Consider the following 25,990-nt stretch of genomic DNA (forward strand, 5'->3'; position numbering starts at 1 on the left):
GTGGCTTGCGTGGTGGTGGCGTGACGTTTCCCCTTAGGCTTCTGAATGGTCGGATTGCTGTGATGCAGTATGTGCTTTGTAATGCAACTATTCTGATGGTTCGCTTCACAGCTGAGGCGAGCCACCATTTCAAACCCCATAACAGGAGCCTTGGAGACGGCACATTACAGAATTAGCAAAAGGTAAGAGAGCTCTATGCCAGATGTTTTGGGCCTGTAATGAGTGTGTAGATTCTGCTCATTATGGGGAAAAAAAAAAAAAAAAAAAGGTGGTCTAAAAAAGACAACTTTGGCTTTTGTAGTCCACTGCTTTATTACATGCAGATCTGTAACAGGCTGTTACTGCTGAGTTTCTCAGGCTTTTCCTTTAGCTAGAAGTTCTGGGGGTGTATTTTGATTTCTTCTTTTTCTTTTTTTGGTCACCTTCTCAGTGCGCATTCTCAAATGATGATCTGTAGAAGAAGCAGGTCTCTACAATTAGTGTAAAAAATACGTGATGCTATAAAACCTTCAGTAGATCTAGATTGGGTTTTGGTTTGTTTTTTTTTTTTTTTTAAATACTCCCTTTCTCACCAACCAAGAATTGTCTTCCCTTCCCTTGTAAAATCTAGCAGACCACTTGAAGTGCCTTGACATGTGTAAGAGCTGCCTCAGGTCCTCACCGCGTGGGCCAGCCGGAGTGGCAGGAAAGCACAGCGTTGCATTGGCCCACATAATCCCATGCTCCTGGCTGGGAGCTCTTACCTCCTGCTGACACAAATGCAGGCTCTTTCACTGGGCTCCTGGTTCTTTGCAACTCATCTATTAAGTACTACAAGCCTTGAATTTAGCCAGTGTTTCCCAAAATTGGCTGGCTCTAAAAGAAACCACCTGCTCCCTGCCTGCCACCGCCCCCTCCCCTAGTTTTAGTAGCAGTGATTAAAGATTGGCATTCCATCAGCATTAACCCCAAATTCTGAAAGGAGTTAAACTTCTGGGTGAAGAGGAATTCTCTGTGAAACTCAGCATCATAAATTACTTCCAGAAAGTCTCTAGTTTAAAACAAACAAAAAAAAAAAGGAAAAAGAAAAAAGAAAAGGAGGAAAAAAGTGAAAGGACAATCTAACCAAATTTTTTGCAACCAATTTGTTTTGATTTGGACATGGCAGCTACAGCTTCTGTTGCCCTTCTAATATTGCTAATTTAAGAGCATTGCATACCATCCAGACCAATCGGAACCCTTTCAAACACCTGTGGCTTGGCGAAAAAGCAGCCTACGAGGTGGGTAAGCCCTTGTCCTTTCTCTTTTTGTAGCTGAGCCGTGCTACTGTTCATGACCCTGAGACTGGGAAACTGACCACAGCACATTACAGAGTCTCTAAGAGGTAAGGGGAGCGTCTTCCAGAGGTACGCCCAGTCTGAGGAAGTCCGTTCTGGGACTGTGCTGCTTCATCTCTAAACCTGGGGCAAAAAAGGATTTTTGCATAACTTTTCTATTCTTAGTCTCTCTTTAGAAGAAAGAGAATGGCCTAAAGCAAACCGAGCTGTCACATAACAAAGCAAGCGGGCTGCGGAAATAGAAAATAGTTCTAATTAGAGGGAGCCAAGATGGAAGCACCCTCTTTGCTTAGCATGGCTTGGCTAGTGCGACTAACGTACTAAAATGTTGGCACGGCGCGGGGCTCTGCTGGCACTAACACACGGCGGGAGTTGCCGGCATCACTCACCTCTGCCACGAAACCTGGGAGTGAGACGTGCTGCTCTGAACTAGGTGCTGAGGAGCTGCTGTCATTCATGGGAATAGTGCAAATTAAAGCTAGTTGATAATTTTAAAGAATTTCCTTGTTTAAATGATCGAAAGTAGTTGCTTCATTAATAGTAAAGTAGTGTTCTTTCAGCTTCTTTGAACAAAACCCCTGAAATTAGAATGGCTAGTAGCATAAGGGGCTTCATTTAGCTGTGAATTTCTTTAAAAAAATAAAAGTGCTTCGAAATACTGGATCGCAAGATTTTGATTGATTCAGGAGTGGTTAGAATTCTGATGGGAGCTAGAAAACCATTGTAGCTGAAGTCTGATCCTTAAAGTAGTTGTTACAAGTAGTGGCAAGTTGAAAACTTTGATTTTTATACCTGAGAACTGCCTTGCACCTTCAGCAGCACACCGGGCTACTTATCAGAGCGCACGCAGGTCGTGGGAGTCCCCTGGCAATTGTCTGGTGAGCTCTTACAGGTTTGCTCCCCCAACCTACCTCCATCCACGGGTCCCCGCCAGGATAACTTCAGGGAGATACCTTTTCCTGTTTGATGTATGCTCTGTTTAATTTTTTTTTTTTTTAATTTTAAAGTCTGTCCGTGTCTTATCTGTCGTGGCTATCTGTGACTGTGCATTTTAAAGAAAGCATTTATTCAGTCTCGGGATTTGTCCTCTGACAGAGACTGCTCTGGGGCGTTTACTGAAGAAATGTGTTAATCCATTTGAACACATCCTCACGGTTTCTGTCAAACTTGATGTGCTAATAATAGGAATTAGAGAAGGTGATCAGAGCGCTAATTGAAATTGCGATGCATACTTGGCCTCTACTTAAATACATGAGCCTTCGTAAAAGAACTCTGTTTAGAGTTTTGATTTTTCATTAGTGGGAACAGCCAGAAAAAATAGTACTAGGCAACACCCATCATTAAAAGCCGATTGCCTTGCCAACGTGTGCAGCCAGATGGGGTGGCCAGATCCCGTTTGCCATCACCTTGCTATTGGCTTTGTGACACAACAAAATAATGATTTCTCCTAGGGCTTTACTCTGGAGTTAACCGTGCGCTGTACCTTGCCTAGGGGGTCTGTGATAAATATACGGGCAGCTGCTGCCTCCTTGGTGCAGTGTCTCATGCCTGCTGAGTGAGACCCTCAGATGTTTAAGGTTTGGTGCTCAGAAAGGTGGCAGTCAGGGACTTCCTTCCAACATATCTAAGGAACTTGCAGAATTAAATCAGATCTTACTGAACTAAGGTTTTTTGTAATTCTGTATCTCACTGGAAACTGGAATGAAACATCTTTCTGTTAGAGCTGTTTGAGCTGCTTTGCATTCCAGATGAATCATTGCTCCTGAAAACCAAAAAATGCTTGCTTTATTTTTTTAATAGATGACTGCTTTCCCCCTTCAAACATTCTTTCCTAGCAAATGTGCTTCTAAATTACAGCATTCCTCTCTTTGAGAGGACTACTGTTCGCAGTGCAGTACGTGGCAGGCTGTATAAAAGGGGGCGCCTTGCCAGCAATACGAGGAGCACCAGTGAGCCCTGCTGTGTGCAGCACCAGAATAAACTCAGCCACTCTCACACCGATCCTAAAGAAGCTGCCTTTTTTTTTTTTGCCTCTCTCCTCCCAGCAGCCAGTCGGAGCCTGTAACATATGAAGTTAAAGTTTCCACTTCAGAAATACCAGCCTGTGATTTTATTCACTCCCTATTGCATCTCTACTGGTACTTTTTACGTTTTAGAAATGTACAAAACAAAAAAAAACCAAAAATATTTCTGCTTATAAGTATGGTGCTATTAAAAGTCTGTAATATGATACCTGATACAGAATTCTAAGAGGGAGGAGTAAATGTGATCACTGCTAGCTGTTTGTAATGAATAGAACAGTTGTTAAAAGCCAGACTGGGGCGTGAGGAAGAGGAAAAGCAATCCCCCAGCATCAGTTCAGCATGCTAATGAAATTCTTTCAATTTCTATAACATATTAGCTGAGTTCTTAGGTGTCTTTTTACAAAGCCAAGCGGGACACCAAAATACCATACCTTTGTAATGAGGGAATTTTGGGGGTTGGTGTGGTAGTTATTAAGTAAATACCAAATCCTCCTAAAGTCACCCACATCTTAAACTGCCATGCTTCTGACTTCCCAGGAATAAGCTTGTCCCTTTTGTAGGAAGTTTTCTGCCCGTAGTGGACTCGTAGGTGTCAGCTGGTCAAAAAGATGACAGAATGCTGTTCATGCAAGTTAACGTGTCAGATAAGCAACTTAATTGAACAAACGTACAGTGAGGAATTAGAGCTGTGTGCATTTACTGAATCATGCTCAACCTTGGACTACACATATATTAAAAGGAAAAAAAAAAGTTTGAGCACAATTTAAGGTGGTTAATTCTGCATCACATACGCCACTGGTGAGGGAGGGTTGAGCTGCTTTTTTGTGTGATAGACAAGAGCAGGGTAAAAAGCTTCCTTTGTGTGATGGAATACCTGTTATAAATGGGCTTGAACTGGGGCACATGCTTACTTTGATGTCAGCAAAAGCCCAAGGCTCAGCCAAGCAACAGAGGAGGAGGATGTAGGGCTGCTGGGCAGAGCAGCAGAAGCCCTTGCTATGCGTCTTAAACACGGCAGGCGCAGAGACCTGCTGATGCTGGCCAGTCGGTGCAGGGTTCTGCAGGCCCTCCTGAGCCCTCTGCCCCCACGGAAGCAGATTTCCTGACACTGACAGGGTTAAACCCCACTGTAACTCTTCACATGAAACTATTCAGCCCTATACGCTTTGCTGGGCTGGGACTTGAAATGTGGTTTCAGTTCCCCGTTTCCTCCACCTTTCATAGACTTTCTTTGTATCCTTGGGCAATTAATTTTATTTCTAAAATAAATATCTATAAATATATATATAGTACTTTCCCTTCGTGAAAGGATGTAGTATTCTCCCTGTAGAATGTATTCATTGCAAGTCTGAATAACCAATATAGTAAGAATGCTTGTGGGTTGGCTTTTTTTTTTCTTTTTTCTTTCTTTTATCCCTGGCCAGAGGGAGCTGGAGCCTGCACTTTGAAGCTGATGGGGCTTTTCTCGTATATTAAGTGTGAGGTTAGGATTGCTTGTGAGCGTTACCTGTTCAGCAGGGCTGCGGAGCATGTGGCTGCAGAGCTGCTTTTTTCCTTTTGGGGGGGGAATGCTTCATGCAAGTAGTCTTTGCATTCTCCTACCACCTTAAATCAAAGAGGGTTACATTGTAACGCTTCCTTATACTAACAGTGTTTGGATGTGTATGAATCTTTGTATGTGTTTGTGTAAGTCTGTCTCGCAAAATCTTATTTCTTTTATCTATAGTTCATTTGTCACTTAAAAAAAAAATATGCTCGTAGAGATTCTGTAACCTGTGTCAGTGCCTTGTGTCACGTGTCATGCTACTGTTCCTCCCATGCAAAGTGTTTTGGTGGTTTTTTTTTTAATTATTAGGGTTTTGTTTTTTTTTTAATTGACGAAAACAACCTTAATTTAGCATAGATGTGAAAGTTCATTTGAGTAGCAATGCTATGACGTACTTGCCAGCCAGGCTCTGGGCACAGGTATTTCTGTCCAACAGTCTTGCAAAAGCAGCAGGAACCACCAATGAGCCCAAAAGGCCGAGTTAGATGCTAGAACTAGCTGTCTCCATTGTCCTGCAAAAAAGGGGAAAACATGGGCCGCAAATCATCAATATGATCGGTATTAGTGACTAGTAGGGAACTGGCAAGGTAAACAGAGAAGAGAGCCAGGGAAGGCAAAGAGGGAGCAGGTAAAACAAAGGTGCAGGGGCTAGAATGGGCTGAGTAAAGCAGCAAGAGAAACAAGCATCACGTGAGCAGATGAGTGGCTTTAAAAAAAGAAAAGGGAAAAAAGAAAAAGATAGGGGCTAAATGAAATTGATTTTTTTTTTTCCCCCCAAAAGAACAAAACATTTAGCTTGTAAAAAGCTGAAAAATGCCTGTGTTTGTTTCCATGTAAGTAACTGGATGTGTTCACGCAGGGCTGGGAAGGGTCCAGCAGGGACGTGCAGAGCTGCGGTTATACTAAGCTTGTGCCCTTTTCTGCCAAACCCCGTGATCCCAGGTGACGTAGCTGCTGCCAGTCAGGCACCGGACAAGAAGGAGCAACCACTTTGAGTAGAAAATGCTCCATTGGGTCTGGGTGAAGGCAGCGAGTCGCATGTAGAACTGCTTCTGTACCTGTTCATGCCTTTCTCTGCTGACTAGTTTGCCAGTTAGTTTAAATGCAGTATTTTTGGCTGAAAAGTTCTAATTTGCAGTAGGAGGCAGACGTTTTGAAGATGCCTTTGGAATTGTGAGGCTGACCTTTCACATTTATATTTAAAAAAAAAAATATATAATTGGGTTGTTTTGGTTTGGTTTTTTTCCCCTTAAAAATCATTGTGTACCTGAAACGTGCTAAATGCCAAATTCGTAATAGGCCATTTTGGTAGAAATTGTTGAATAGGGAAAATGGTAAAAGGTTCTCTGCATTATTTAACTGTTCTCACAATTATTTTTAGTACCATTGCACAGGTAAGTAATGTGAAAGGATGGATCCCAGCGCGCTTGCCTGTAAGTGCTTGATGTGGAAGAGCTGAGTTGCAGTCACACAGGCTCTGCCCACGCAAAGTAAAGTAACTCACCTATTCCTTTCCCAAGTGCTGCTTCAGAATGCATCAAATGTGGAGCCTAAATTAGCTGTTTGGAACGGGTAAGAGGAAAACTGGTTTGTGTCTGTTTTAGAAAACAGCTTGAAGCAGATTTCACTTTTTGGAACGTTTTCTTCAGTCCTTTGGTAGTCCAGTATGGGAATTAAGGCCCTTAGTTTTAGAGCTTCTTTAAACCAGTGTTGTAAGTGTTCTTCCTAGAAAACATGTTTATTAAATGCAGGCCTTCATAATGCCCTGGAAATATTTCTGATCATCCTACCAAATTCTTGAAAAGTTTAAAAAATTAATCTCAAATTCAAAGTAATTCCAAATGTTGGATTTGTGCTGCTAGCTTACTGCCTGTTACTACCATATTTTAGTAATTATTTTTCCCTCCCATGCAGTGCTTGGTTGTCTGGCTACGAAAGCCCTGTGGTATCTCGCATTAACACAAGGATACAGGACCTAACAGGACTTGATGTCTCCACAGCAGAGGAGCTGCAGGTAAACTCTTAGGACTCGGATGATGGTGAATGTCAGTTGGCATTTCATTGTGGGTGGCTTCATGTGCAGCACCATGCTCATTCAGGCGGTGGTGGTGAGGTGGCCACAAAAGCTCGTTCAGCCCAGGGGCAGCTGATTTGATGGCTGGTTTGATTCCAGGCCGTGGGAAGAATAGGTGTTGTTTTCGACAGGGAGGAAGAAAGTAAGTAAGGCTCACTTCAGTAGGAAATGGCTTTTCTGTCGCTGGAGGGAAACAGTAATAACTGCTGTTCGTGATGTTCACGGAAGTGGATGTGTAATTCCTCTTTATTTATACTAATAAAACTGAGTTGCATTGCTGCAGGATCAGCTGTGTTGTGGTGCTGTGCTGGTGGTGCTGTGGTGATAGTGAAAAGTTTAGCTTGACTGATACGTAGCGAAAGGGGACAAAAGGTTGTTCAAAAGGAAAGGGTGTTCAAAAAGTATCAAAAAATAGATGTTCTATCCCATCCTTGGTCCTAGGCGGCCAACAGTGTGTCTGTAATGGGGGAGAGACCAACTGTACATGTAACTTGAGTAAATATTATTTTAGAAGTACTTTTATGCATTTCCTTGAGGCTTTTAAACAAACAGCTGCTTCTCCAATTCTGAGAAAGCATTGATACCTGGGAAGCACGGCACCTAGAAAGTGGTTCCTGAAAGCTGTTGTGCTACTGTGCCTCTCCATCAAGACTGCTGATGATAAAATGCCCAAGCATCTGGTTGAAAGTTGAGGTTATGAATACATAGAAGAGATACTATAATAATGAAAAAATCAATGAGGAAAAAGGACGGTGGGTCCTCTTTATTGACATAGAGATCAAAAAGGGATTTAAACTGGAATCATGTAAAAGTACTGTGACCTATTTTGAAGAGAATGTAACCTGTAAAGTTTCTATATAAGAAAAATATTTTTCCACCCTGGGGCAGGACCAGATTCCTTCCCCAGAGTACACCGCATCTTGCAGTGCCAGTCTTGGATGTGCTGCTGCTCTTGTAGCCAAAGATCTTGGGGTGGCTGTCCAGGTCTGCAGGAGTTTCAAAAGTTTCATGGTTGGGTTCGTGACCTGAGGGTCATGAGATCAGATGGTAGCACGCACTCAGGAATGGGAGAACTTCTTTTCCCCTTCAGCTTGGGCAGAGAGAAGAGCTTTCAAGGAAAGCTGACCCTGGGGAAAGGGACGGTTCAGCTGCACCTTTGCTGGGAGCTGGTGTGCAGTTGAGAGCTGCGAAGGCAGGCTGAGGGGCTGAGACCCTAAAGCTCAGTCAGGTTTTGGCTCTACGCTGAGGAGGAGTCTGGGTGAAGTCAGAGCTATTAGTGAATTAATCCAGCAGGCCTTCTGCGGTGTACGCTACAGTTTAGCTGGCTGAGACTTCTAATTTCCTATGGTTTGATTTTTAAACTTCATCCGTCGAAAGGTTGTAGATGACAGTCACATTCTTGTCTGGATAAAATACTGCTTTACTAGATTCTGTGCTTCTCCTTTCACTGTAGGTAGCCAACTACGGAGTAGGAGGCCAGTATGAGCCTCATTTTGATTTTGGAAGGGTAAGTCCTGTTTTCTGTCTGCATCTCTTTCTTCTTCACAAGCACTGTGTTTCTCTTTTTCAGGTGGCAAATTATGGAGTGGGAGGACAGTATGAACCCCACTTTGACTTTGCACGGGCAAGTAAAGAGATGGAGGAGAGATAGTCACCCGGTGAAGCCTGGGCCTCGTGGCTGTGGCACAGTTTTTATTCTTTACTGTGTATTAAATTTTGTAGCTCTTCAACTTTTCTAATCCATGTTAGCGGAGAAAGCCCTCTAAACCACCAGCTGAACTGATAAACACTTCAGGCATTACAGAGCAACAAGGGTTTTTTTCTTCAAAAATATAACTAAAAAAGAATTATTCTAAGGAGATGACTGATAGTTCTTAACAGAGCAAAGGGCTTTACTGTAAATCTGAGGAAACAGTTAGAAATATTCTAGTTGGCCAAGGTGCTGGCCATGTAAAGCCATTTTGTTTAAAGCCACTGAAGGATATACAGCTAAACTGTATAAAAACTCGCTGTGTATCCTGTGCTCCTGACGGGTGTGGCAGCCAATGGTGGCACCAGCGAAGCTGCATCCAGGCGCTGTAGCGCTGGGTGAGGCAGAGGTGGCTGCACGGGACAGAGCCTAACGCTTCTTCTGTGGGGAAGGCCTGGTTGGCAGCATAGGAAGACTTGCATTGCAGCTTACCCTGCAGGCCTGCTGGGCGGAGAGGGGGCTTCTTTCCCCAGAGCCGAGACGATGCAGGCATTGTGTGTGCTGTTGAAGAAATTTTGAAAACACAAGTGCTCTGTTATTGTAGTTTACATGCTGATCGCTAGCAGACTCCTGAAACTGGAAAAAAGCCTACCGAGGTCTTCTCATCGCACCATCCTTTTTTTTTATTTGTTTTAAATTCCCAACCACTTTCTATTCCCAGCTTAAATTGTGGACTGCTGGAAATAATGCCACTGAATTCAGTTGGTTATTTATTGGGCATACTTACGTGTGATTTAACACCTTCAGATTAACCTTATGCTGTGAATCCAAGTCACCAACTATTAATCAGGATCTCTGCTCTGTAAACACATGCTCAAAAGCATTGCAAATGATTAACAGTGTTTGGCAATGCATGGGTTAATTTCTGGAGTAAGGATTGCCAGAATTTTAAGCACACACAAATAGGGGCCAGAGGGGGTGGGTTCTAGAAGTAAGAATAGAGGTGTGACAGACATTGGTATCCTAACCCATCAAAATGGGGTTTTGTTCTTGTAAGGCAAGTGATAAAACCCTCCTAGTTACCACATGGCACACTGGGCTAGTTGTTTAGCCTGTTAGAAGCTCCTGCTCTGCTGAGACCCTCTTGGCTTCCTCCCCCCTTCCCAGCTGCAATGACAGCACAAGGGTAACATGCACACATAAGGTACACGCGTGCTGCAGCGTGGTGGGGAGGAGGCCCCCCCATTTTACCCCAGCGATGGGCTGGTGGCGTCGCAGCCATACCACGCATGTTCTCGTGTGTTGAGGCAGGGATGTGCCTTGCTCCTGTTGCACGCTTCAGGGAGGGATGGGATCGTGCAGTGCTTAATGAATCACTCGCTGGGTATTTAATGGCACTCCCAATGCTAGGTCGCACAGCAGCCTGCCTGGCACAGCAACCTGGGGCTCCAGCGGGAGGTGGGAAAGGCTGGAGCGGGAGAGGGGGTGAGGGCCACAAAGGCAGAAGCACCCTAAGGGAGTGGGCCGGCAGCTGCCCTCAGGGCATGCTTGGAGCTGCCCCTGCAGCAGAGCTCTGCCAGAGCGTCGTTCCTGGTGAACCTGGGACTGAAGAGCTGCCCTTGCAGCTGCACCTCTTGGCCAAGGACAAGAGGGGATAAGTGAGTGTAATTAAATAATTAAGTTTGTGGCTGTGAAGAGGATTTATATACGCATTTTCAGACCGTACAGTTCTTACCCATCAGCAACTTGGGCTTATGCCTTCTCTGTCCTACAGAATTTTCAAATGCCTGGTTTATTTAAATTAATAGATACACTCATACCACATTCTCCCCTCCTTCCAAATAGAGGGACTGAATTAATTTTTTCTGCATGAGTTTGTCTGCTGCTGGCTCTGCAGCTGTATGTCATTGGCTCCTCTCAATAATCAAAATGAAATGCTTATTAAATCTGCTTGCTTTTATTCACAGAAAGATGAGCCAGATGCTTTTAAGGAATTGGGAACAGGCAACAGAATTGCTACTTGGTTGTTTTATGTAAGTGATATATTTCTGTCATGTGCTAGTGCCAAAAATATCTGTTGCTGCATAGTCTATGCCATTGCATGATTTCATTACATTTTTTTACTGAAGTGACTTGCAAATGAAGGCAGCCACTCACTTAGCAGTAATACACAGGGGCTATCTTCTTACCCGTAAGTCATGGTTCTTCCATGTGTTCTTAAGGAGGTTTTTTTTTTTTTTCTCAAAGGTGAGCACCAGCTTAAATTATTTGACTGTTCATTTTTGTATCTGCATCAGTATTTATAGCGTGCTCACTGCCAAAACACTTGAGCATGTAACGTTCAGGGACAGGACTGGCTGTTGTGCTTTAAACAAAGAGGGTGGGTTTCAGCCTTATTTGAGGCTGTTAATCACGCAGCCTTTGCTCACTAATTGGGAGGTAGAAATTAAGTTTTCAATAACCCAATTTTATTTTACCAAAATGTAACACTTGGGAATGTATCGGCTTGCAACTTACCTGTACCTTTCCCCCCCTTTTCAGATGAGCGATGTGTCAGCAGGGGGAGCTACTGTCTTTCCTGAAGTAGGAGCCAGCGTTTGGCCTAAAAAGGTAAGTGGAGCATTTTATCCAGTGTAACCACTCCTCTCGCCACCTACTCAAAAATATAACAGATGTATCAATGCTTAAAAAGAAGCTTTAAAACGAATTTATATGAAGAAGATTAGAGCACTGTTCATGGGAGCACAGAGGTACTTACAATGAACTGAATCAACTGGAGTGGTACCGGTGACTCCAAGGGTGTCTCATGTTCTGCACGTTAAAGCATAGTTATGTTTTGGACTTGACTGCTTCTAATACGCAGACTTTGCAAAACAGTACAATGTTTCACAACGCATTTTGATAATACTCAAATCTGTAAGTAGGTTTAGTCTTGGGGTGTCTGTAGGGAATCATGTGTTCCTGTTATGTTTTTTTCCTCAGAAGGGTCACAAATCTTTGCTTTATTTTCAGTAAATTATCTTGCTGTCTAAAATTGGTCAGAGCTGAATGAAACTGGCTCAGGGCTTAAAAAAAATTAACAGCCAAGTATATATAAGACAGAGAATGAGTCAAAGGAGACTCATTCTTTAAGAAAGCAAATGTTACAATATGAAGAAGATCCTTCAATTTAAAAGGAATGTCTGAAACAAATACACGTTTATCGTTAAGTTGGTGTGAGAGCATGTTTCGCACAGAGCAAAATCCTGAGGGTTTCCACTGCAATTTCCAGGGAACAGCTGTATTCTGGTACAATCTCTTTCCCAGTGGAGAAGGAGATTACAGCACTCGGCACGCGGCCTGCCCAGTACTAGTCGGAAACAAATGGGGTAAGTACGCCTCACACTGCTCTCACTTACTGGCTGCCACCTGGAGGCCTGGGGCCTGCTGGTGGGTTGTCTTGGTTTTCCTTTGCCTCTGGCCATCACAGTGCAAGAAAAAGCAGCCAGAAATTACGTCCTTTATAAAGAAATCTACTTTATATCTACATCTGCTTCATCTCTCTCTCTCTAGATATGTTATAGTAATACAATATAGTAGCATGTTTTTATTATGTATCTAAAACACACATAATACTATATCTACTTTAATAGTCTTTCATAGTTTTGCAGCTACTGGGAGGGTTTTTTCCCCTCTGGGGAAAAATTAGACCATCTTCACATTTGTGTGCGTGTATTAAAATAGTTCAGAAAACTAAGATAATCCTGTGCTTAGCTGAAAGCTGGCCAATAGCCTACACTTGGCTTCAATAGAGCACGAGCTAAGCAGGTGCAGTGATCACATACCTTTATGTCTTTGCAGTATCCAATAAATGGCTCCACGAGCGGGGACAGGAATTCCGAAGGCCGTGCACTTTATCAGAGTTGGAATGATGCAGAATCCTCCTTTGTCTCTTCTGTATTCAGTCTCCTGCAGTTTACAACTGACTAACACTCCACTACAGGTTCAGTCTTCAACTACATCAGTGTTTCATCTGTGGACAAAACAAACATGCTTTTAGTTCCCTCTAAAATATCCCCTTAAGGTTTTATGAACAGAATATATTGATTTTTAAGGTCTATCAGTGTTACAGAAAAAAAAAAAAAGGACAAAATACAGATCAGGGCCACAAGTAAACAGTGGTGTTGTGTGTGGTGCTCCATTCACCATCGCCCCTCTGATCAGCATGGAAAGCCAGCGATTGTCCGCTCAGAGTCCTCCTCGCAACTGTTGGTCTGCTAAGGGCAGGATGATATAATGGGAGGGCTCCCTTCTAAGGAAGGCTGAATTAAACCAGTTCATCCTCAATTTCCAGACATTCGACTCCTTGCTTTTCTAGAGTGCCTGCCCACTGCTGTTGAGAACTGCGGGCACATTTGGTGTTTCTCTGGGGAACAGGTTATCATCATGTCTTAGCCTGTTTTTCCACTTCCACAAAAGCCCCAATTTTTAAACTGTCTTTCTTCTTGGCCTCTGTGGTGACCATGGCTCTTAACCTTGGAAACGTGAGCCAGCAGTTACATACGTGTAGTTGAGATGCTTCAGCAGTGCTGTGTCAAACACGTGCCTGCATCAGAGCCAGCCTGACAGCAGTTACAGCCCATCTTCCCTCTTTTTTTTTTTTTTTTTTTCCCTTTAATGTTTGTCCACATAAACAAATGCTGCTTTTATTCTCTCTTAGTAGTCAACTCTTACATCTGTTCCTTGGGCAGTGGGGATGGGAATGTTACCATCTTCATTAATCAGAGTAATCGTGCCTTAGGACGCTGGAATTTCAAATTGGTTATGAGACTTCAGGTGATGAGGTAATACATAGTCCTCATGGAACGCTCTCCGCCCTCGGCCTCCCAGTTCTTAAGGTTTTGTGAGAAATAGATGGCCTGTTATAACCCTAAATCTTTTTTAGATGCTTTTTATTTTGCAAATGTGTTTTGTGCTGTGGCTGCTGAATGCAGGCTGCAGCCTGTAGTGCTGGGGCAACTGTTGGCAGCGGGTGCCAGAGGAGGTGCCTGCTGTGGCTGGTTCGGTGTTGCTCACCTTGTGGAGCTGCCTCCACCTCACGTCACTGGGAAGGGGCCTCCTCCTGAGGCTCTGGTGCTGCTCTTCCCATGAGCCAGGGCTGGAGCCGTTCTGAATTCACGCCACCCACACAGAAAAAACGTCCCCAAAGTCAGCGGTGTCCGCACTGGAAGAACTCCCTTCACAGTGACTCTCAGGGACTGTAGTTTGTGACGAGTCATCCTTACGCTGAGATGAAGCTGAAACCTCTGAGGGGATAAGAAAGTGGCTGCTGCAGCCACTGAACTTCTGTTCTGCTCGTCAGATTCCTGTGGGAGGAATAACAGCCATCCCTGCTGCCTCCCTAAGCAGGGCAGGGAGAGGCTGCAGAGGGATTTGCTTCCCTTCAACAGCAGGATTTTCAGCAAAACATCTAAATGTTCCACTAACACAAGGACAAGGATCAGTGAGCTACACCAGACTCTGCCTAAACAGTCTGATTCTCTGGATGATGACGGTTTTACTGATTTAGGGGTCAATCCTGAAGTCTTTACCAAGGAAAAAATTCCAATTTTAGTTAATTGGATTTTCTGCCTCAATAAAATCTTGAAAATTGAGCCAAAAGGCAGATAAACCCAACTGTTAACGTATTAGAAATACCTCTCAAATGCTGGGAATGCGGTTTAAGGTACTATAGTTTGAGAAACTGCATACTGTCAGAAGACACTTTAAAAGCTTTGCTGGAAAATGCATTATTAAATTTCTACTGAGCCTGTTAGCAATGGGACCTACATAACTGTTTATCCTTAGCCCTGCACCTTCTTGCATTTGGCCTGTGCGTTTGGCAGATACGAAACAAATTCCATCCAGCACTTAAGAAAACAAATAAAAAGAAAAATCAGAAATAGTGCCACCTCATGTCTGTACTGCTCATTTATGCAAAATAGCTGGTACGCTAGAGCAGTATCTGATATAAACAGATTCACCAAAGAAGTGGGTTACCAGAGCATATTTTTGATCACTAAATTGTAATCATTAAAAAAACCCCATAACATTTCTACTTACCCAAGTGTCTCCCTTTCACACCGTGTCAGACATTCATCTCTGTTCCTGTCGGTGGTTTTCTCTTTCCCCTCTTTTTGATTTTCTTAAGCTCCAAAAAGCAGGTAACCATGGCTGCAGGTAAGTCCTGCCGCTTTCCTGCAAAGTAGAAGAACACAATGAACAATGTGGTGGTAGGAGTCTTACTTTGGGGCATTGATTTCCTTTCAGTAGCTCCGAGGCATCTATAAATGCTTTTAAAAAGCCAATCCTGCGTAGTTAACAAACGCAAAACAAAATCAATGTATTGCCACCATGAACATGTTTAGAAATGGCACCTGGTTTTGCTATTCCAGAATAGCTGGGTTTATTCTGCAGAGGTGTTACCTGATACATTAAAATAACTAAAAGCTAAAAATTGGAGAATTTATGTAAAGTAAAAGAGAAATACTGAATAAAAAGTGTCAGTGACTGCTTTAGGTACTGCTGTAGTGGAAGAAAACACTTTGGTCTCTTACATGTTGAATGAAGAAAGTAACGGTTGAAGCCATAAGAAATCACAGTTATGTTATATTAAGCAATGGGGTTTGGTTTTTCCCCCTTGATGTTCCCCCCATGTTTAACCAACACCAAAAGGTAAATGAGAAGCTCGAAAGTAGCTGTGGACTGTCTGGGGGAGTTTGCTAAACACTTGCCTCCCTCACCTCCCAGCGAGTACTGCCAGGGTCCAACAGCATTTTAAGAACGGTCCGAGAGAGGCATCGCCTGGGGAGTAAAAGTGTTTTAGTGCAGGACTTTTTAAAGCAGTGAACTACTCAATGACTTGCAGTTCTTCGGGGAAGAAAAATAGTTTCTCTTTTGACAGTGGAAAATTTCACTTGGTTTAAATAAAAAAAAATCCCTCAAAACTCAAACTCAAGCCTGCTGAGGCACATCAGCCCGAAACGTTCCAGATTATTAGAAAGGGTAAGCTTTTTTTTTTTTTCTAAACTGCAGACAATCCGTATTTCCTTCTTCTCTACTGCAGCAGCGTCCATGCCCCCAGCACTAAAGGTGTAAGGGATTACGCAGGTGGTGCTGCTGCTTTCTGCCTTACCCCTTCACTTCTCCAAGGGCTTTTGGATCAAGAGTGTGGCTCCTGTGTGAATCTGGTTTTGTATTAAAGATGATTGAAAACTGTTTGGCTCATAGTGACTGACAAGTGAGAAACTGCCTTACTGTTTAAATTTTTTTGTAATAAAATTTTTAATGTAAAAAAAGAAAAAAAGGCTTAAAATAAAAGCCACTGCCATTAGCAGTGAAAAATCCTCCACATCAAACTCTCCTTGTGTATAGCTGTTGTAAATCTGATCACACAGATTTTTATCACCATCTGTGTTTCCTGGAACCTGAGCTCATTTGTTTCACTTCATAATCTGGGCGGGCAGGTGCAGGAGATGCTCATACAACAAATTATTACTATTAAAACATGTTCTCAGACCCAAACTTTGTGTCTCAGTTGGGAACACACAGCACTAATGGACTGCAAAAAGGGGAGGGCAGGTAATGCTGGGCTGAAAGCCTCATGTACAGAAAAACTCACAAAAAGGCGCTGACGTGCTCAGCCGGAGGAGCCTGGCTCAGCCCCTTTGTCTCCTCAATGCATCGATTTCTGTCAGTAGCTGGTGTGGGATTAATAGTGATGTGGGAACCGCACGAGCTCCTGGCTTCAAACTCAACACAGGCACGACAGAGGGTCAGCTGCTGAGAGACCCTTGTCCGGGGATGACAAATACTGCCATTTCCTGAAGCCAAGAGGTCAAACAACCAGTTAGTTATCCTGAATAGTTCCAGGGAGGGGAAGAAAGATCAGCCTGTCCTGCAGCACAGACATCAACAGCACGGTAGAGGGACAGAACATGCACTTACATATAGGAAAGTCAGGTTGATTTCTTCCATAACCAAGGCAGTTTATACACTACAGCGCTTCCTGTGCTTCAGTCTTTCAAAACAGAGGAGCTTGTGCATACTTTGGGGTCATCGGGAACCCACAAAACAGCACAGAAAAGGCTGGTGAGAACCCCTGATCCTTTTGCCTGTGGAACGGATCCCATGCTGCTGAGCTGCTGCCATGCCCCTCAGCAGGGTGGGCCAATGCCAGGGGAACGTGAGCAGCCGGATGGCGCTCTCCTTTCAGAGGACAGGGCTTACCCCAACCCTCTGGGCTTTTTGGGGTGTTTGTGGGCTTCTGGCCACTTGTCCTGTGAGGCTGGTGTGGTCAGCCTGGCCACAGAGCTGTGGTACCGAGCCAGCAGCGCAGGGGCTTTGGCAGCGAAGGGTGAGATGCAGCCCACAGCTCTCTTCTCTGAGACAACAGAGGGGCTGCCCTGCCTTCTGCATGTAGCCTGAGGCACCCACCCAGGAGTTGGGGAGCGCCTAGGTGGCCTTTGTCCTCTCCCATGGAGGAAGGGGAGGAGTGTGGTTGAACCTTGCTTACAAACTGTGGCTTCCCACCATCCTGCCTGGGTAGCCAGGGCTCTTCCAGCACAGCAGCACCTAGAGCATGACCACATCACCATGGAGGAACCCTGCCTGGGCACTGGGAACTGCGGCAGCTAAACAAGGCAGGGTAGGGGTGGGGATAGGGAAAAAGGCCTGCAAATCGCCACAGGGCAGGACCACACAAAGGAAAAGGAAAGGGTCTGATGGTATCAGCACCTACGGATGGGGCAAGGCAGCACAAGGCAGATGGGATTTGTCCAGGGCCTCCTGGAGAGACGGGACCAGGCCACAGACTTGAGCGCAGCCTCCCTGAGGGAAAGCGTCTTTAACCACCCACCCATCCTCCCCCGGCCGCTGGACTCTGACCTGCCTCTGCGAGGGACTCGGCATTTCATCATCGAGCTCCGTTTCTCATTCCAATAATCAGTGAGTCATCTGGCTCCCAAACCAGGCTGTGATTACCCACTAACCTTAACCACAAGCTGCCCGTTCCCCCCGTTAGGCTGTGCTTCCATGCTTAAACATCAACCAGCAACTCATCAAGCCAGCCTAAACTGAGAGAAAAAGAGCTCAGTCCCTCCATCCTCTGCCTCCTCGCGAAGGGAAGGATCCTGGCAAAGTGCATGACCCCGTGTCTCTGCCTCTGCAAAAGAAATGCACAAAAGGAGCTGGAACAGGCCCTGCACCTCCCTCCCAGCAGCCCAGCCCAGGTTGCAAGGGTCAGTGTTTGCTTTGGCGCGGCTGATACCTGAAACCAAGAGGGTTTCCCAGCTTCATCCAGGACGGGGACACTGCCGTTAGTGTGGGGGAACATGGGCATGAACGTCCAGCTGCACTGCTGTGGGACGGGAGTCTGCCCCGCACGGATGTAGCCAGCTCTACCTCCCGTCTGATGAGAACATGCTGCCAACAGTCTGATAGTGTCATTAGGAGTGAATGACTCATCACAGCCCGAGGGCTGCTCTATATTTAAGCATTACAGAGTCAGAAATGAATGCACGGAGTCAGGAGCTGCTTACCCTGAGGTCAAGGCGAGGTTCAGAAGCCAGTTGTCAGAGTTCACCATCACGGCAAACAACATCTGTATCTCTAAAATCTTTAGAGGGAGAAAAATTGGCATAGGGAGGGGGTATTTGCAACCACAGCAGGTCAAAGGAAGGTCAGAGAACCTGCAGGTACCCACTGTGCACATCCCCTTCAGGAAGCCCTCACTCCTGCAGCTGCTGAGCCTGACAGTAATTCCCTGAGATAACTCGGGGGGGGGGGGGGGGAAGTGTTGTATAGCATTTGTTAGCGTTACTCAGTCCTACATTTTTCCTTGTCTTTAGATCTTGATGTTTGGGTGCGACCAAGCTAATTGCAGCTGGACTGAAAACATCTCAGGAGACTGGTGTGGGGATGGGTGGAAGGAAGCAGGAGGAAGGAAGGAGAGTGGCTCATCCACAGGGCAGGGCAAAGGGGCTGCCACGTTTGGGGAAAGCACGCTGCTCTTTTATTCACAAACTTTTGCTTTGGGACAAGAAGTGAGGAACTAGCAGGAAAGTTTCTGACTCCTCTTTTCCCAGGCTCTGCACTTTGCCAGCTGCTCCCCCGCCCCGGCCCTGCTCAGCTTTCCTAACGAATTGCGATTGATTTTGCAAACAGTCTCGGGCTCCATGCTCTGTAAGTTCTGCCTGGCGCGGCATGGACAGCTCATGCAACAGTCACTCTGCTCTGCATCCCCTGCAGTCCTGCCCGCATTTTTTCCCCTCTCTCTCCGTATTCAGCAGCACATGGATCAGCCACCAGGGAATAAGGGATGACGAAAAAAGCTGTGTTCTGGAATTGCCTCCAGAGCAACCTTAAAAGGCTCCGCACAAAACCACGGCACCAAGCACAGCCACCCAGGGGCTCTACACAACGTTTCCAAGCTATTTCTGAATAGCTATTTTGCTCTTTTTTTACATTAGCTTCCACCAGGCTGTTTCTAAGGGCGGGGAACACCAGGACCACAAACCGGCGTGTCACGCAGGGCAGTGATTCAGCCGACAGAGACATGAATGGCTCCGCTCAGGGCAAGACACAGCGTGGGACTGTTGAACCCGTTTCTTCTGTCACTGGGGCTTCTTGACAACAAATTCCAGGGACAGCGGCCCATTTCCACCCACAGCTGACAGACCAGTCCCCAGCATGGTTTGAACAGGAGGACAGGCCTGAGCTCTGCCCTGCAAAGTGCTCCACATGGGAGTCCTCACCTCACTGCTTTGTGCCAGTGATGACACCCTGTTCAAGAAAGACTCCAGGTAACCAGACCATCTAGTAGCAACCTGGCACCTCTAGCCCAACCCAAAACATCACCCTAATTTCTCACCAGGCATTAGAGTGCTCCCCCTCCTTGTCTGCAGCTCAGACACTACCAACCTCCCTTCCCAACACTCTCTGTCTCTCTCCTTGGGTTCATCTCCCAAAAGACAAATCTGGTTTGAGGCTCCCTTGGGACCTCCTGCATACCTTATATGTCCCCTCATGCAGTAACTCAGCCAAGCGTCCTCCCACGGGCTGGGACAGGGGTGTGCAGCTCGGGCTATGTAGCAGCATCCAAGGAGGGACCATACAGGTATCAGCTGGGGCTGTACAACCAAGTCACCTCCAACTACTGACTTGAAGAACCTTCATACCTGCTTCTGAGGGGCACTGAGCATGAATGCAGTCAGTGGCAAGCACCAAGATGCAACAAGAAGCCAGCAGCTGGCTCCAGCTCCACACCATTTCACAGGAAAGGGACTAACCAGCTTGTTTTTCCTTTTCCCCACTTCTCTGACTTACCTGTCTGAGAAACCAAGACTCAGCTGTGGTCCCTCCTCCTTATACCACGGCAGGAGCACATAACACACGGCTGTATGCAGAAAGGCGTAGGCAGTCAGGTGCTGCGGGGCTCTGTAGCTTCAAAAGTAACAATGCAGTGGGGCTGAGTCTCCTGCAAAGCAATAAAATGTCAGAATTTTCCCTTATGTTTGCCATATATTTGAAAGACCCACTGCCCAGCTCCCCTTCACCCTCCGGAGAGACTCTGTTTGACAGCCTGGTCACTTCCACACTCAAACAGAAGTGACTGCTGAAGGTGTCCGTTGGAGTCCACAGAGATCAGCTGATCTACCGACAGAGCGGCTGTTTCTGGGAGGCAGTGCTGTGCTGGGAGACAGCTCAAAAGCTTTCCGAGAGCAGCCGCAGCCTCCCTATGCCATCTCCCTTCCCTATTCTTTATCAGTGGTTTATGCTGTCTTTTGCTGTTGGTATTCATTTGGTTGTTTTCTTTTAATGAGTAACTTCGAAACCTCCAGCACTTGTGCTGGCCCGCAGGTCCTGGCAGGCCAGTCCCACCCCAGAGCCAAGACCTGCAGCTCCCCCACAAATCCATTACCTGACTTGGGTTTTGGTGCCAGCCCTTCCTCACTCTGGGACATCTATGCTACGTGTTTAATTCAGCAACACTGGCATTACACAAAAGCTGTAACCACCAACCATCTAACATCTGCCTCCAGGAACCCCATCAAAGGCAAATACTCATCTACATCATTGGTCCTATAACTGGAGGGCACATGCCAAGAGATTGCCCTGAATGCAGTGTTTCTAAAGCCAAATTACTTCTAGAAGTTAGATTAGCCCCTACAATGCCCAACAGCATGGCAGAGCAAGACACGGCATGGAACAGGACATGGTGTGCTCTGGCATTCCGAGGTCTTTCTGTCCTGGGCATGCAGATGTGGGAAGTCCCTTCACACGACAAGGGTGTCAGCCCTGCGGTCCCAGAGGTTTTGCTAGGAGGAATCCCCCACAGCAGCCAGGCTGGGTGGATGTCTCGTCCCACCCCATTATGTGTCCAGGAGGCCTAGGAAAAAGGTGAGAGTGTGCTCCTCAGTCTGCTGCTGATCTATTATTCCCATTGCCTGAGCAGTGGGAATTTTGGACAAGGAGATACTCTTCACCTCCCAACAGGAAAGGGAGAGAGGGGGGCAGCCCACGCAGTGCCTCAGTGGGGCAGGTGGAGGGTTTCCCGTGTGCCACACAGCCTGGGCACACAGACCCCACTCAGCGCCCCAGGGAGTCATCCCTTTTGGGGAAGCTGAAGCTCTGGTGGCGCAGGGGCTGAGCCTGTTCCAGCGGGATTGTGCAAACTCAAACCCCAGTGTTTCTCTGCGAGACAAACTCGGTCCAAAACTCCCCGGTGCACTTTGCACTCTGATTGTGGTGACCTCATGCCGGCTCCCTCGGCAGTGTTTAAAGTCCAGGGGAGAGGGGGTGCTTACCTGCCTCCTACACACAACAGATCGCTCCCACTCCTTCCTGCCTGCACATCTGCCTGGACAAGGGCTCCGGGGCCTGGAGCTGGACCGCAGCATGCGGCTGCTTTTCGAGGCAGCGGTTCTGTGCCTGACCCTGGGCTTTGGGCAATGCGCTGAGGGAACAACACAGGAGAACACCGTTCACCAAGCTCCCCAAGCAGAGTCATTCTATTCAGACTGGGGCATCGGGACCATCCGGGACAGCTTCGAAACGGTTAACGGCTACTTCGACTCCTTCTTGGAACTGCTTGGGGGTAAAAATGGTGTTTGTCAGTACAGATGTCGATATGGTAAGCGAACCTCGCTCCTGCTGGCTCCTCTCTCCTTGCCCTTTCCCCTCTTTCCCTCTTGTGTGGGAATACGCAGCACCTCCCCTTCCCCGAGACCACAACCAGCTCCTATCCACGACCTGACCCCCTGAACTGCCCAGCACAGAAAAGTCACTGCAGAGAGTCAAAACACCTCTGCTAGTGCCAGCATGGGGACACTGAATCCTCAATCTTTCCCTCTCTCCAAGAACAGCCTGAGCCTGTTCTTGAAGCCACTGTGCTGTGTGCAAGGGGACAAGAGGAGAGGACACAGGTTTTACAGGAAGGGCATATGGGTAACCAGGCTGCCCAGCTGCCTGGACCCCTGGAGAGAAGGACCATGGTCGGCAGCAAAGTCCTGGAGGGGAGGACGAGCAGCTCCTGCAGACCTGACTCAGAAGGGTTGTTAGTGTCACCAGCGGCCCTAATCTCAGCAACCTTGGAGTGTCATTATTCAGCAGTTGCGAGTTGGCTAATAACGTGGGCTGGAGGAGGGGAGATAACAGGAAGGTAAATGAGACCTGCTGTCACCATAAAGGAACCTTTAGTACTCAAGGTGGAACAAGGCAGCTACTGCTCGCCTTGGACTTTAGAGTGATTTACCAAAAAGGAAGAGCCTGGTTTGTCCTTGGGGCAGGACAAAGGAGGTGACATCTCAGGGAGAGCAGGGACTGGGCACGCAGAGGTGCAGTGAGGCAGACCCCTACGGTGCAGGTCTGTGGGGCGCTAGGTGGGCGGAGGCACAGGCAGCACCAGCCATCAGCAGGGTACTGACGCTGAAACAACCTGTTTGGGAACAGCAAGGAGGTTTCCTACAGACTGTGTACTCTCCCCAGCCTCCTACAACTCTCCCCACAGCAATGACCATCCTCTGTCACCTCAACTTGCCCATTCACAACTGCCTGACAGCCCTTTGCCCCCCAGCTTCATCCCACGTCCCTAGTGACCACCTGGGCAAGCTGCTTGTGAGCACAGAGGCGATTTCAACCCTCCTCCTTCCCTGAGCATTGGTTTTCACAGACATAGACTCCCTGCTTTGGAGAGATCCCACTGACTCAGTTTCAGTCTGTTGGCATCCCATTTCTTCCAGACCACAGGCTGTGCCTTTCCAGCCTGCGCAGGGCTGCCTGTAACACTCCCCCACAGATGCAGCCAGAGGAAAGCACCTCCCATCCCTCCCAGGCCAGCAGCGAGGGGGCCGGAAGAAACAGATGCTGCAGGGCTGGGACCCGAGCTCCCTGTCAGAGAGAGAGGGCAGATAGGCCACCCTTAGCTGAAGTGGGACCACAAGGAGAGTTTAAAGTTGTTGGGGTTTCTTTGTATTGTTTTGTTTTTAAAAAATTTTTATACATATATAATCACAGAACGGTTTAGGTTGGAAGGGACGTTAAAGTTCATCTAGTTGCAACCCCCCTGCCACAGGCAGGGACACCTCCCACTAGACCAGGTTGCTCATAACTGTCCTACTCCTGCCAGCTCTGCCTCCCAGGTCCCACACAACAGCAAACAAGGAGCACCAAGCCAGGCACCTCAGCCCCACAGTGGCCCTGGTCCTTCAGCCCTGCAGCTTTAGTCCCTCAGCCTGGGGCCCCATGGCACTCCCCAGCCAGTGCTGCCTCTCTGCAGCAGCTCAGGAGGGCCCCAGCTGCTCTGTGGGGCCCATCGGTGGCACCACGGGGTGCAGCATCTGGAGGAGGAGACCCCTATGCACACCATGGCATCACCCCAGTGCACAGGATGAGGCCATTTACCCATCAAGCAGCCCCTCTCCAGCTCATTTCAGGGAGTCTCAGGACTCGCCAAGTCCTGGAGAAGTCGTCGCTCTTGGGCACGTCCTGAGGCTGGGGCTCTCCCTGCCGCTGTCCCCACCACCCTGCGCTCCTGGGCAGGGGGAAAGAGCATCTCCACAGAGCGGCACAAATGCCGTCCTGCTCCCTAGAGCACCCTGCGTCTTACTGAAGAAATGCTTCACCTAGAAAGGAAAACGAGCAAGAGCATTGTTAGCCCTGTTCTCATCCTCTGCTGAACAACTCATTAATCACTGGCTGAAGGAGGAAACTCTTGAAACGCTGCCTGCATACCTCCAAGGGTCTTGCTGGACCCTCCCAGGACCATTTGCCTGTGCGGGTCTCTAGCGCAGATATTGCAAACTGCAAGTGGAAAAGGTGCAGGGACAATCCTAAACCACTGAGACCAGGTGTCTGTGCCCAGAAGAATGAACACAAAGTATCTTTACCATCTTGCTGCTGAATCAGGGCCTGATTGCTTTTTCCCCAGCCACAAAGCAAAAATTATGCCTTCTACTTTCTTTCATTTCAGCCAAGAGACACCGATAATAGCTTATTTTGCCACAATAAAGGTCAGGACTCACCTGTGATTGCCACATCCATCTTCAGCTGAGCACGAAGTGCTTGGCTGTTCTGGCTGTAAAGACTCTCCTCCTGATTCTTCAGCAGCTAGTGAGGTCTGAAAACAAACAACTTGATGGATTACTCCCTTAAATCAGGACATTAGGGTTACACTAGCGTTGGCTGGTAAATATTTCCTCCTTACAAAATCTCTCTGGGCATCTCACGGGGGAAACAGCCTGAACTGGGAGTAAGTCCCTTGATAGCTTCCTTCAGCTGTCGGGCCAGGCAGGACTTCAATGTTTTGCCTGGCATTTGGTCCCAAGGGGCCTAAGATGAGGAGGCACATCCAGGCTGTGGGAATAGAGCCTTCCAAGTCAGGCTCTCCAGCACAGTGCTAAAAGGCTGTGGTGAGTATGGGACACATCTGCCCGAAGCCTGCTTGCCTGGGGCAGAGAAATAACAATGGACCACACAAAACAGCAAGGAGCCCCAAGACCATCTATTCACCCAGAAATACATTCCCTTCCCCCTGCCAGGGTACCAGTACTGCAGTGTCTGAGACCTCCTCCAGTGCTAGCAGCTGTTGTAGCCAGTTGGCTGGTTTCCAGTCTCTTGGCATAGCTACAACAGCCTGGAGATATTAAAATGCATCAGGGAAACTTGCTTCCCACTACAAACTCAACTTCAGTTCTCCCCTAAGGCCGCGTCAACAAGGCAGTGCCTTGAAATATATCTTCTTCCGAAGAACAGGCTTCCTCAGCAGTGCTGCCTTCTACACATCAGCATGGCTCTTCAGCATGCTCCTGCACAGGTCCTGCTGTGCTTGCAGCTGGCCTCTGGTATTCTCTCCCCAGCTGCCCTGAAACAAGCAGACAGACCACAACAGGGCCCTGGTGAAACACGGCTAGCAAAACAGCCAGTGTCACCCACCAAGTCCCATCTCCATCACGGATGTGCCCTATAAGGAATAAGGATGGGCAAGCAACAAACGATAACAAGAGCACTGAGTCGATGCTCACATAGCGTCAGGAACACCTACTATTTCTGCTGTGCTTTTGTCTTCCTGTTAGCTAGAAAACAAGATGTGGGAGAGAGGTTAACTGTGGTGTCTTGGACTTTATCTAGCTGAGAAAGAGTTCACGAAGGGGCACTTCACAAATGATTAAGCTTTGTTTTTCAGAGAGGAGGGGGGCAGATTTCCTACAAGGGCTCCTCTTGAAGGCAGTTCAATGTTTTGTTGATCACCACAATTCTCAAGTGAGATTTCGTTTTTCTCAGGACAACTTTCTAAGAAATTATAATAGCTGTAACTTCAGCTTAATGGAAGATTTTCTCTGGAAACTCAGTTATCTCCATATCCCGTCTCACTCCTACTTTGACTTGCCACCTTATGCCATTAATTGACAAAGTGCTGCAGGAACATAACTTATCATCAGTATTACAAGCAAGTCTTTAAAATTTGACCCCATCCTGCAAAATCCACCCTGGATTTTGAACTTTCCTCTGCCTCCTACCTCAGTTCAAGAACATTCGAATTCTGAGTCCCAATTCTCACCCCCTTCCAAAAGAGCAACTAGGCTGTGAATTGCACTGAGACCCGGGTGCAGCACTCCTTTCATTATATTGCTTGGGAGCCTTGGGTTATAGATTTAGCCCATATTTAGACATAATTCCTTCTCTCTATAGCATAACCACCAAAATAGTGTAATGTGCAGTGTGTCGTGAACTCAGAAAATACCTTGTGTCAGCGTACCTCAATGGACTTGAGTTATGTTTTGGTGTGACGATAATCCTATAACGATGGCGTGCTGAAACCAACTG

At 46.9% G+C, this 25,990-nt stretch overlaps 2 protein-coding genes and 1 long non-coding RNA gene across 9 annotated transcripts in view; 2 read left to right on the forward strand and 1 right to left on the reverse strand.

Moving 5' to 3' along the window:
• The window catches only part of P4HA1 (prolyl 4-hydroxylase subunit alpha 1), a 33,054-nt gene extending 20,425 nt beyond the window's left edge, over positions 1–12,629 (forward strand). The window contains exons 9-15 of one of the 5 annotated variants that reach the window (XM_054205771.1): positions 112–182; positions 6,801–6,900; positions 8,414–8,467; positions 10,618–10,683; positions 11,192–11,260; positions 11,922–12,018; positions 12,491–12,629. In XM_054205771.1, coding sequence (XP_054061746.1) covers positions 112–182; positions 6,801–6,900; positions 8,414–8,467; positions 10,618–10,683; positions 11,192–11,260; positions 11,922–12,018; positions 12,491–12,561 — 528 coding nt within the window. In that variant the 3' untranslated portion in view covers positions 12,562–12,629. The other 4 variants (XM_054205773.1, XM_054205770.1, XM_054205772.1 and 1 more) reach the window with 4 other exon arrangements.
• Positions 1–21,612, reverse strand: LOC128911245 (uncharacterized). 2 transcript variants are annotated; one of them, XR_008467036.1, is made up of 12 exons: positions 21,475–21,612; positions 19,994–20,144; positions 18,208–18,284; positions 17,937–18,102; positions 17,659–17,831; positions 13,706–14,866; positions 12,475–12,662; positions 11,409–11,461; positions 11,168–11,303; positions 9,143–9,211; positions 4,848–5,398; positions 1–3,936 (listed from the first exon to the last, which is right to left on the reverse strand). It is a non-coding gene; the product is annotated as an uncharacterized LOC128911245 (long non-coding RNA). The 2 variants fall into 2 exon arrangements; XR_008467035.1 differs by having other exon boundaries at positions 17,659–17,856.
• The window catches only part of PLA2G12B (phospholipase A2 group XIIB), an 11,249-nt gene continuing 6,824 nt past the window's right edge, over positions 21,566–25,990 (forward strand). For both annotated transcript variants that reach the window (XM_054205778.1, XM_054205779.1), the window contains exon 1: positions 21,566–21,800. In XM_054205778.1, the coding sequence (XP_054061753.1) occupies positions 21,566–21,800 (235 nt within the window). The remainder of the gene's footprint in view (positions 21,801–25,990) is intronic.

This window comes from Rissa tridactyla, chromosome 6 (assembly GCF_028500815.1).
Source record: "Rissa tridactyla isolate bRisTri1 chromosome 6, bRisTri1.patW.cur.20221130, whole genome shotgun sequence".
NCBI lineage: Eukaryota > Metazoa > Chordata > Aves > Charadriiformes > Laridae > Rissa > Rissa tridactyla.